The sequence below is a fragment of the Nannobrachium achirus genome (assembly GCF_963921795.1).
Source record: "Nannobrachium achirus genome assembly, chromosome: 22".
NCBI lineage: Eukaryota > Metazoa > Chordata > Actinopteri > Myctophiformes > Myctophidae > Nannobrachium > Nannobrachium achirus.
The window spans coordinates 10,205,871-10,218,283 of NC_137829.1; the positions used below are offsets into that span (position 1 = coordinate 10,205,871).

At 43.0% G+C, this 12,413-nt stretch overlaps 1 protein-coding gene across 1 annotated transcript in view; it reads left to right on the top strand.

Moving 5' to 3' along the window:
* The window catches only part of mgat4a (alpha-1,3-mannosyl-glycoprotein 4-beta-N-acetylglucosaminyltransferase A), a 36,837-nt gene that overhangs the window by 6,531 nt on the left and 17,893 nt on the right, over positions 1-12,413 (top strand). Inside the window, exons 2-3 of the mRNA XM_080753107.1 lie at positions 5,616-5,783; positions 6,667-6,807. Coding sequence (XP_080609233.1) covers positions 5,616-5,783; positions 6,667-6,807 — 309 coding nt within the window. The remainder of the gene's footprint in view (positions 1-5,615; positions 5,784-6,666; positions 6,808-12,413) is intronic.

Genomic DNA, 12,413 nt, shown 5'->3' on the forward strand with positions numbered 1-12,413 from the left:
GGAAAATACCACCCAAAATCAATACTACTATTGTTTGTGTGTGTATGCGTGTGCATGTGCGCGCAAGATCATTTCTACTTGGATTCTTTTAATGCAGGCGTCTTTCCCCCCTCTCGTTGTGTTTGCATTTATGTTGAAATATAAATCAGATAAATTATGCATTTTGCACAGTTGTTCTGATATAGGTAATGGGCTTAGGGGACTATATCCTTTCACCCTTATTATAAGGGCTAAAATGTCTGGTCTTGGTCTGGTTTAATGCTGTATTTGTGTTGAATTTCTGAGAATATGAACAGTCATAATCCTGTATGTCAAACCAGTATGATCACTTCTGTCAATCTCCAGTTCGTGCAGTGGAACATCTGCCCTACTTAAACATAATAGCCTGTAAACGTTTTGTCTTGCTCAGTGCAGCTGCAGTGTACCGAGGAGACCACGTGGGTGGCAGGTGCACCACTACAGGGGGTTCATCAGCACACACACACACACACACACACACACACACACACACACACACACACACACACACACACACACACACACACACAGTTGTGTACCAGTTAATTTTATTCACCTCAGTGTAACAAAATATCTACTACATGTAATCAAAGTTTAAGTGACCTGTGGCAAGGTTTTAAGAATGATTAGATGGCTGTTGTCATTGACTGGCATTGACTATATTTGTTGTATATAATAAGAATCCCGGCCTCTATGAGCTATGTTCCTTTTTCTTTTACTTTTACTGAAATTTCCTTTGCAAGGAATATGAGATCTTTCAAAAATCAATTTTCCTAATGCAAGTTTTGGCCAATTGCCTGATTCTCAATCTGAACAGGCCACGTGTACATAAGAGAAGAGGGTGGAGGCTCAGCCCATGTACTGAAGATTAAAAGTGAACTAACTTAATGATTAATGATAATTGTGTTATTTAATTTTGGCACACATACACACTTTCAATGAGCTCATGAGCTGTCATGGATGGCAAAAATGCTGGCTGTGTTACAGAATGATTTCTAAAAGTCTCAGAGAGTGACCTTAAGGTAAATTCCTCAAGGTTCACATAACTCTGACATCCAATTCTGATGAGTGATTAAGAGCGAAGTGAAATATTGCTTTAGTGTGGCGTGGAATAGCTGTAAATCTCACTGTGACTCGCTCATACATGCGCAGCTCAAACTGCATAAGTCCCTCATCATCAGCACTCATGAGAGCACACAGTCAGCACATCATTGAGGAGGCAGGAGCCAGGAGGTCACTGGGATCAATGTAACGACAGGGATGTTGCATTTGATGATGTGATAAGCTGAAGTGATGCTTGTTCTGCGAGACCCAACTTTGTTTTTTGTGGTTGGCAGTGGTGAATAGAATGAGATGTGTGGATCCAATCTTTTCTCTTGTGAGTGATATCTATCGTAAAACTACCGTCACAGTATTCTATCCTATAAACCTTCCCTCTCATTTCCTCACCACCATGCTTACCTGCCAAATATTTAAAATACTCAAACGTTGAATCACCCACATCTCTGCTGTTAGCATTGCCTCGTTGGTGTAGTCACTGCCAGTGCCCACTCTAGCTGCTTGAATCCTCTCATCAAGAGTAAGGTGAGATTGAGTGATAATAACAATAAACTCAGGTTTGATCATCAGACAAAAGTTGTGAAATCTTAATCAGTCTAAGACCTTAATTCTTATAAACTGCTTGAGCTCTGTTGAGCTCTGTTGATTGAAAGCTATTGGTGGGTGAGAAGAAGATATAAACATCAACATCAGATCAGATGCCATGTCAGCGGTACCAACTTTGCAGCAGGGAAACGATTTACAGGCAGACAATCACATCCATCTTTTACTGGAAGACTCAGGCATTTTCGCTGTGTGTGTGCGTGCGTGCGTGCGTGCGTGCTCATTCAACCAACAAAACTCCACAGTGCGCATGCCCTTCCCTGTCCCTTCTCGCTCGTCTCATTAATAAATCAGATGAATGTAGTAAAGAAGCCAAGGATGACGGGTCATGGCGGGTTGTCACAGGAGATAGAGATAGCTGGAGAGCAAACGGACTGCCGGGAAATGTGAATCATGAGAGGGGTTGGGGGGGCAGAAAAGGGTGAATGACGGGCATTCAAAATGGATGGCCACCTAAATGGAACGTGAAGAGCTAAATCGGCTGAGGTTTTGGACAAGGTTGATGCCCCCCTAGGCTCGCGATGCAGAAGGGAGAGTGTCCTATGTCAAGCAAGCGTGTCTCCGCTGAAAGCACAGTGGTAGCGGGCGACATGAAAATAAAAAGAATAAACACTTCTTTGGTATTTTCCCCCTTTTCCCTGCATAGTAGGCCTACTGCGTTTTATTTGTCATTCTATGTTAAATGCACGTCTCCGCAGAAAGCACAGTGGAAGTGGCGACGTGTAAATACAAAAATAAACACTAAGTTCTTTGGTATTTTATGAAAATGTTGCTACACTCAAAACTCAATGTTCCCTGCCATGAAGGGTGCATAGTCAAAAGCTCCCAAGCCGTGAGGGGGCGTCAACCTTGTCCAAAACCTTGGCCGATTTAGCTCCTCGCAATAATTGGAACACTTAAGGATATGGAAAACATGGAAAGAGAACAACGACTGAAGGAGGGTGGGCATTATGTGAAGGTCAGAGGCTATAGGTGCACTAGGACAGTGGTTCTCAACCTTTTCAGGCCACGACCCCCAAAATAATAATATTTTAACTGGCGAGCAATAAGAGTTGAGACATTACATTTTGTATAACACGGTTCTATTGTGAAAATTGCAGATCTACATGCTCACAACGCCTCGCAATCGGCTATTTTCACAATTTCTGCCTCTAATATTTGACAATTTGGCCAATGTTTTCATTTTAGAGGCATTAAAAAGTCCTTAAATTGTCACTTTAGAAATATGCAGATACCCTGTATACACTTATACTGTATGTTAGTCTGTTTACTGTTGAGTGAGAACTTTCAAGTCTCTTGAGAGCAGGTCAAGGGAGGAATAATGAGATGAGACGTGTTACTTACCACATGTAGGCCTAATTGGATAATAGGTTTAGGGGATTTGTCTCGTTATCCAATTTGGCCTCTCACCGTTCATCCCAGAACTCTTTCAGGCAGCTTTGATAAGCAAATCCAAATACCTGTGATGCAGCATGTGTACTGTGCTGTTAGCCGTGTGTATTTTGTTTGTTTGACTTTATATTTTGGCCATGGTTTGACAGGCTAGAATTTTTGGACTGACTTTCTTTTTAACAAAAATGTCAAGATGAGTCTAAACGCTGCCAAACACTGGGCCGTAAACAGAAGTACCCAGGGGGGACGAGGGAGTAAATTGACAATGTCACTTATTCTCAAGAGAAAGTTAGTTAATTGCATGCTACGTCTATGATGCTCACCGGAACAAAAAGAAGGTTACACCTACATTGCAATTTTGGTCTTTGTTCTCGGTGCTTGTGATGTGAGATCTGTGTATGCATTGTGCAGGTGTGGTTTCATCTTTGCAGGACAAGCATCCTGTAGCAAATAGCAATCAAAGGCTGATTCACACACAGATGAAAGGCTTAGGGTTTGGGCTAGTTCTAGCTGACCTTTTTAACAAGGCCTGAACCAAGATGACAGCATCTGTCTGTGTCTTCTAGAGATGAGCAGTCAGATGTAACGGTGTGCTGCTGATGAGAAAGAGGACCCAGGGCAGACTTGGATGGACAATGGCTGAGTCGGAGAGGGTGATAGATGGAGAGTGAGATTAATGGACTGTGGGCTTTGTTTGTCTTAGAAAAGGACTCTGTAAAAGGGTACCTAATCTACCTGCCAAGAACAGGATCAGACAGAGACTGACACGTGCACAAAAAAAGAAGAATCCCACGCCCTTCCCATGTGGTCTGTGTGTGCCACCTGAAACTAATCTGTAATTTCTCAACTTCCATGGGCATTGTACAAGGGGTATTGGATCTTTTTGATCCTAATCCGTCCGTTTAAGACGGTGGTCCACAAACTGTGGGTCATGGGAGACATCTTTGGGTTCAGCAACATTTGAATGGCAATGCAAATACATGAGCCAAGTAGTGAATAAAGACGTAGTTGTCAAATGTGCACTCTTAAATATACCACATTAAGTAATTTATTTGTTGATGATAATATTATGTTGCTTACTAGTCAAGTAGCCCTACCTGAAACTCGCCTGGCCAAGCAGGAATTCCTTCACGGTAGATAGATATTTACAGATGGTGCGGCAGTGGCTCAGGGGTAGAGAAACCGTCCTTAGAACACAGAGGTTTCCCGAAAGGTTCCCAGTTCGATTCCGGGCTCTACCAGAGTTTGTGTCAAAGAGTCCTTTAGCAAGACTCCGAACCCCTAGTTGCTCCTGGTGAGCAGGTTGGTGCCTTGCATGGTTTCCTCTGCCATTGGTGTATGAATGTGTGTGAATGGGAGAATGTAATGCACAATCTCTGTGAAGCGCCTTGGATAAAGGTGCTATAGCCTATAAATGCACCATGCACCATTTACCATTTATATTTGGTCTCAGATGCAGAGATCCAGGTTCAAATCCTGGGTGTTGCAATTTGCAATTTCCCCTCTTCGCTAGGACAGGACATAAACGTTACAGATTGTAACTTTAATTTATATACTTTTAAGTCTTTGGTGTGCCTTGAAAATGTTACAAAAACACTTCAACATCCGTGAGGTGACAATAGCATTGAGTTTCAGTTTGCCTGAAGAAAACCTAGCTTGTTGTGCTGAGTGCACTTTTGAGTGATTTATCCTTTCTTTAAGTTTCAATTATTAAAATTAATATCAGCAATATAATGACCATGAATAAATAATACATTGAGTTGACAAGCATATTTCGGAGTCCTTGCTGAAAATGTTTGTGCACCCAGGCTGCTTTGTGAATGAATGGATACAAACTGAAGACCTTTTTTTTTTTACCCATTTTTTTCACCCAGTGCCAATTGTCTATGTAATCCTGGGCTCTACTCTCCCTCTGCTGCGCCTGGGGAGACAACGGACTGACCTCATGCTTCCTTCTATGCATGAGTAGTCCAAGTTGCTTCTTTTCACCTGACGGGGGATAATCCCGGTTTGGACGTACACTGTAGCGCATTGAAGGAACACGTCATTCCAACCAGTTCCTTTCCCCTCCATCAGGCGCCCCAGCAAACTGAAGATCTACAGTACACGCACATTTTTCATCACTAATCTCCAAATGATACGAGGAAACCGGGCAGCACCTCCACCCACCAACAGACCACAACTCCTCCCAGCTTTACAGACGTACTGTATCCCTTCAACCTTTGTTCTGAAGCCATCCACCCACACAGCCTGTGCCCTGATAAGACTTTACTAGGAACTGGCCTTCTCATAGCTTTGTAAGAAACAAACAGGCCACACGTTGGCGTGGCCTGGATGTACTGTAGCTTGCCTTGTCAAAGTAGCCTTGTATCACCAGACAGACAAGTTTATACAAGGATGATGATTTCAATATGATACAGACATGGTTTCAATTCAAATGTTGATTTACATGAGCTGTGGCTTTTGCAGGGTTGTTGTTGACAAGTATAATCAGCGAGCACTCATAACCTAAACAAATTTTGCGTTGTGTCTTCTGACAACAGAGAAGCTGGTAGCCTACCAGCGGGAGTTCCATGCCCTGAAAGAGCGCCTCCGTGTGGCTGAACACCGGACGTTGCAGCGCTCCTCTGAGCTTAACAACATTCTGGAGCAGTTCAGACGTGCCATCGCGGAGACGAATGGCAGCAAAGATGCCCTCACCAACTTCTCGGGTAAACCCGCTCATGCGTTGTGCACGCAAACAAAGACTCATTGACATCAAGAGAGCTTCCCTAGAGCTTTTAAAAAGGAAACTCTGAAAGCTATTTGTATTTGTGTCCTTATTCATTTGTGTTTCTTATTCCTTGCCGTCTAATGGATTCTACACACACGCGCGCACACACACACACACACACACACACACACACACACACACACACACACACACACACACACACACACACACACACACACACACACACACACACACACACACACACACACACCCACTACTGCCCTGTGGAAATAACTGTTCCTCTATAGGTTAAAGTAGATCACTACCCTTCACTATGCTCTCAGCATGTTAGCAAATCATTTACGCTTCGTCAAGTCTCTTTGATCGGATTCAAGGTACTTACTGTGCAAGAGAAACTCTTGTACTTAGAGTCTCGATAACAGTGTGACAACAACAGAAAATATGAAAATATTACAAAGTCATAATAAAAGAATATGTAGCTGATACATTTTATTGCATCTATTGTATACGATACGTATATACACATAATTGCCGGACTATAAGCCGCGGCTTTTTTCCCATGTTTTGAACCCTGCGGCTTATACAACGGTGCGGCTTATATATAGATTTCTACAACTAACGGCCACCAGGGGCGCTCTAACAGGAAGCAGGAAGGACACCTGCGGCTTATAGTCCGGTGCGGCCTGTATATGTACACATTTGTTTTTCGCTCTAAATTTAGCAGGTGCGGCTTATAGTCCAGCAATTACGGTATTTCATGACCTGTTCAAAGCAACAGCCCTATTTCTGCTTTTGGATTGCCTTGAATGAAATTAAGAAGTGTAACTGACCACGCCAGTTTCTGTTTCCTTACATTTCAGATGAGACACAGAAACTGCTGAAGGAACTAGCCAGTCGAAAGCCTCTACAGGTGCCAAATATCTACCACCACCTGCCTCATCTTCTCAACAATGAGGGCAGCCTGCACCCTGCTGTACAAGTGGGCTTGGGACGCACCGGAGGTGAGGAAAACACACAGACACACTGTCGTGGACCAAGCAGTCAAGGCACAAGGAAACGCAGGGTTGAAGTTCAGAAATTGGGTTAATTTTCCCCAAACAGAGTTCTAGGGCCCTTTTCAACAAAGCATAACTACTAAAACATAAGGCTTAGTAGGTACTAATAAACAAATTGTACAGAGAAACTTTTATTTTGTCATTTTAACCACTTCATCCTTTGTGTCCCAGTTTTGGACGTTACGTAATAGGTGAAATCTTTTAAGATTATAAGATTTTCATGGGGAGAGGCTTAAGTGGTTTATAAGTGACTGCAAATGAAATAATCTTGAACATGTGGCTATGTATATGGTAATCATGTGGGTTAGTGTGTGTGAAACCTTAAACCTTCAGTTGTGTGATTGTGGTCAAGGGTACCACACAAACATTAGAAATGGCAAGAATTGAAAATCACAAAAGGTCTCTGGTTCACGATTCCCTCTATAAAGACTTTCTACACATATTTAATTGTAGATAAGGAGGAGCCAGAGAATTTGCATTCAGTGGGTGAATTGGCGGTCAGGACAACTCAAAGGGCAGTTTCTCATTCCTAGTGACAATGTCTGAGGGGGAGAACAGAGGCCCAAGACAAATTAGAAGGACACGAAGAAAGGAGCTGAAGATAGGGGGAACAAACAGAAGTTTGTGTCCGTGGCCGACTGCGGCCTCCCTCATCTCATCAAAGCCCAGTGAACCATGAGTACAAGTTATTCCCAGAAGAGGTGAGAGAAAAAGCCGGGCCTATCTCTGCCATCTCACCTCTCTTCTGCCAGTCTGCTTGGTCTTATGGGGGACGGGTAGGTAGGTACCTGTTACCTGCAGACAGACTTTTTTTTTTGTCTAGAGATCCACTGATAAGCTTTCACTCTGGATATCCCATGGTACAGTGCTGCTGCATGTTGCCTTGTCGTGAGTAGTGAGTGTTTTTGTGATGATGTGTCTACACAGTAAATGAGGATTTTACTGTGCACTGTATGAATCCCAGGTTGATTAGCGAAGCGCCATTCCTACCGGGCATGATAACTATGAAGATAACTACAACTATCAAGGAATAGGGTTGAACCTGTGATGTCATGCCGTACTTTTTATTTCTGTTTTATCCAGGCCTGGAATCTCGTCATTTTAGGGGCAAGGCCATTTGGCCTTTAGGGTTGTCCATTTTTTAAGGGTACAAAGGCCAAATGCCAGGGCAGGAAGGCCATCAAATAAAACAAGATTGTAGTCCATTGAAATAATTGATTGAATTCAAGGGTTAAGGATGTACTATCTGCTGTGAAATAAATACATTGGTATTTACAATCTGATATATGCTCAGCCCTACACAAATCAAAGATACTGGATTGGTTTACAAATGGGGACTCAACAAGACACTGGTGTCTTCATGAAAAGAAAGACACTGGTGTCTACATGTTGGCAAGACAGAGAGAGGAGAAAGTGGTACAGTCAGCTGGGGTATTAAAGCCACTGTGGCCTCAGGGCATGCCATTTTTTGGAGGGGCACAAGGCCAAACTGAGGGGCAATGACGGCCATGGCCTTCATGGCCTCCCTGAAATTCCTGCCCTGGTTTTATCTATTCGTTTGGTCATTAAAGTCCACAGAATGAGAGGTCTGCTCTGCGGGAAACATCGCAAAAAAATATTATATTTATATTTATATATTTACTGTTCCATCGACTTCACTATACAGGAAAATACAAATATTAAAAAAAGAAACAAAACAAACTAATAGATAAAACAGAAGTAAAAGGTACGGCTTGACATCAGAGGTCATCTCACATTTTGGGTGACTGGGTCCCCGGTGAATATTCGGTGTGAACACTGCCATCCACTAACTTTTTAAAACGATACTTTAATTATAGTTAGGGAATGTACGTTAATTATCCACTAGGGGGGGCTGGTTGACAAGTTATAGCATTTAATTTTTTTTCCTTGGCCCCCCCCAAACGCTTCAAAAAAAATGTGTGACCCCCCCTGCGTGACTTGAGGAAAATGCATGCCCCCCCCTCCCTCCCAATAAACAATAGGCTTATGTTTTAAATTCACACCAACAGTAGCAGGCAATAACATGAATGCTGACCTATTAATATAGCACCCTATTTGACAATTGATTGATTAATTGAGGGTACAGAACAGTACAGTTAATTTATACAAGGTCAACTAAAAACGACCCAAAGAAAGCCTTTGGTCTTAAATTTGGGTCCCTTTGTACTCAACTCATACAGAAAGGGTCCATTTGGTTCCATAGGTGGCCTCTTGGGGTTACAACAACACCCCAAACAAAAGAAAGATTGAGCAACTGTGAACTATCTTCCATGATAATAAATCTAAATCATAGTTTAAATATGCTGTTTCTCCTACCTCCTTCCCAGCCGACAGCCTCCAAATCAGTGTAACCAAATGGACCCATCACCCAGCCTCGAGCTGGAGGGTCCATTTTGTGCCTTCTCTGGGTACAGAAACTCCCAAAGCAGTGGCTAGTTTCAGAGCCACCTGCTATTCTTGTTTAACATAGTGATAGTTCGCCTATGTTTTAACCAAAGCTGTATGAAATACTTGCCAGTAATGTAGTTGTTGGAAGGGCATGAATTGGTTATGATTCCCGTGGTCAGACTTAGTCATTTTTGTGCTGAATAAAAGTAGTTCCATTGAGTTGGCTGGCTCTAAATGTTATAATAAACTAATCCACAAAACTGCCATCATTATCATTGTTGACATATTTCTACTATAGAGCGAGTTTCGTTCAACTTTGACCACTCTGTCACATGGTACTATTTTCTTGTGTCGAGTAAGATCACTGCGCCCTATCACGGCGTGTGCTTGTTGTGCTGTGCTGCAGCACACGCCCCCATAACAAGTGGTTGCATGCAAAGTTGCAAACCAAACCAGCATGGAAATGATGGAATAGTCTAGCGCAGCTGCTCTATCTGACGTTGCTAACACAAGGGAGATATATTATCCAGAATATCCACGCCTTACTGGATAAAAGAAAAACCTCTTCCACCGTTTCCCCAAGGATAAGGACACCAGACAAGTTTGGCTTTTTGGAGCCTGTGGGTTTTCCTGTTCTTTTTAGCTCTGGTCCCGTAGCTAACGCTACGCTATGTCACTGGTGAGCACTTGCGCACAGAGCCGCGGCAGCCCAGCCTGCTCAGCCTCTCGTCTGTAGTAAAAATAAAATATATACTTTCACTACTCACCAAAACAAAGACGGTTCTAAGATGTTGAAAGCCTACTTTCCTTAGTGGCAACACTCGTAGCCCCCCACCTCACGTCTAAAATACACATTTGGTGCAGAAAAATAAATATTTCACTGGAAGTTTTAGCTACTCCACACCGCCCTCTACAGATATTGTCAATAGAAAAGTCCATTGACCAGATTTTGCCTTCCGGTGAAATATTTTCTTTTATGGCTAAAAGTAAATTTTTAGAGATGAGATTTAGACACAGATTGCCCCCACTACGGAGAGTGGGCTTTTTACTCTATGAAGATGTCTTCGTTTTGGTGAGAAGCGAAACTGTACTTTGTATTTTTACTACAGACGAGAGGGTGGGCAGCCTTTCCAACGGCGCAAGGGCTCATAGGTGACATAGCACTACGCACTACTTCAGTGCACTACGCTATGGACCAGAGCTACTGTGTTCTTACATTGACGATTGACGAGGGTAAAACAACGTAGGACTAATACATAACATATATTGTCTGTACCATTGGTTCTCAAAGTGGGATCCGGGGACCCCCAGGGCAGGGTCTTTGAGGGAATATAAGGGGGTCCCCAGCTAAAATTATAGTTAGGACCGAAGGGAGGCGAGATTTTGTTTTTCCCCCGGTGGTGCACTGCGCCCAATGAAGGCGCTTCTTGTGAGGACTACAGAAGCGGAATATACCAAGTCAAGTCACCATCAGGGGGAACTTGATAAAGATAGGGGAGTAAACACGTATGAAAAATAACAAAAGAAAACATTTTTTTAATACAAAATTCAACAAATTAAAGTTGCATGACCCCCCCTCCAGCCAAAATAAAAAAGTCATGGTCCCCCCTATTGCTCAGATAAATATTTGATATCCCCCCCCCGCTATGGACCATACCAACCTTAAGTATTAAACGAACAGTCCCTTATAGTGCTCAGTGTGAATTGGCCTTAACACCTTGACGTCCGAAATAGAATGGTGGTTGGTAGATTAGCCGTGACATTTCTATTATTGTATTGTGATCTGAGACATAATATTATGTTTATAAACATGACCCCGCAGCCCCTCCATCTTGAACAGCGCCGCTGTTTTTTCTTTTTTTTTTTTCCCCAGGCCAGTAACTCACCATGATTTTCTTGATTTCCGTTGGGATAGAATGGGGGTTTTGGCCGATCGTCGATGTCCCCGTGCGTTTCGCGTGCGCCATCCTTTCACGTAAATGTCCCCGCAAATAGTCCATGTGTGACTGAAGAACAGAACTGAAAAGTTTCGCTAGCATAGCCCCAAGCATGGCTGCTGTAGGAGCTCGAGTGTGCAGACAGCAAACGGATGGCTGGGAGTAGCCTTGGAGAAGGAGAGGCGCTGACGTCACCTCTGCTTCATGCACGGTCTGCATGAGCTATCAGTGCACGAGTGGTGACTAGGGAAGGTTAGACGATCGCCGATTTTCGGATCAAAAGCTTTTATTCCGGTTTTAAAGACAAAGTCCGGGAATGTACGACGTGGCTGAGAGTCCCTGGGGGGATGTGCGATATAGTACGGTTTTAACATTAAGGGGCTCCCCGTGGCTTAGAAGGTGTTAACACAGTGCTAAAATAAGTTGGTGTAGCAGTGCTAAAAGAGGAGAGCTATAATATATTTTAATTTTGACTAGCCAATAATACTTTGCGACTAGCCAATATTACAGGAGGACGTAGAATCCTCCCGCCCAATACTCCCCACAGACAGGTGCTGCCCCAACCTGTAGGAGTACATGCGATGACCAACATCACCCTCAACGCCCGACATCCCTCCCCCAAACACGGGCTAATTGTGTTAGCATAGACACCCGACTAAAACACCGCGGTGATAATTTTCTTTTTTTTTTTAAGTTGCGGTGTTAGGCTTTTCACCGCAGACTCTGATAGAGATGAAAGCCGGCTTTGGTGGGCACTGCAGGGACTTTACCACTGCGCCATATATATCAATATGACCGTTGGTGCTTTCAGAAAAAGTACATTTTGGGAAACTATTATCACACCAGTAAGACTCCCTAATCGGGAGATAAGCGACCGTAGGTCGCTTATCTCCACAAATAGGGCAAAAATTTGTTTTTCCAAAATCTTCCTGATCCATGTTGATGACATGAGTGTAGACATGCTGTGTAGTGATTTTCGTGATTTTAGGGCAAAATCTGTAGGAGCAGTGTCCAAAAATGTGTTTTTAAAAATCGGCCTGAAGGTGGCGCTATATGGGACAGATTCATGGTGACCAACATTCCAGACTATATCTAGTCTTGTATAACGATAATATCTATTTTCAGATGAGTTATTGTCTGGAACATTTTCAATATCAAGGTATTGATTTTAGATTTTATAAATATTACCCAGCCCTATAACTGAGG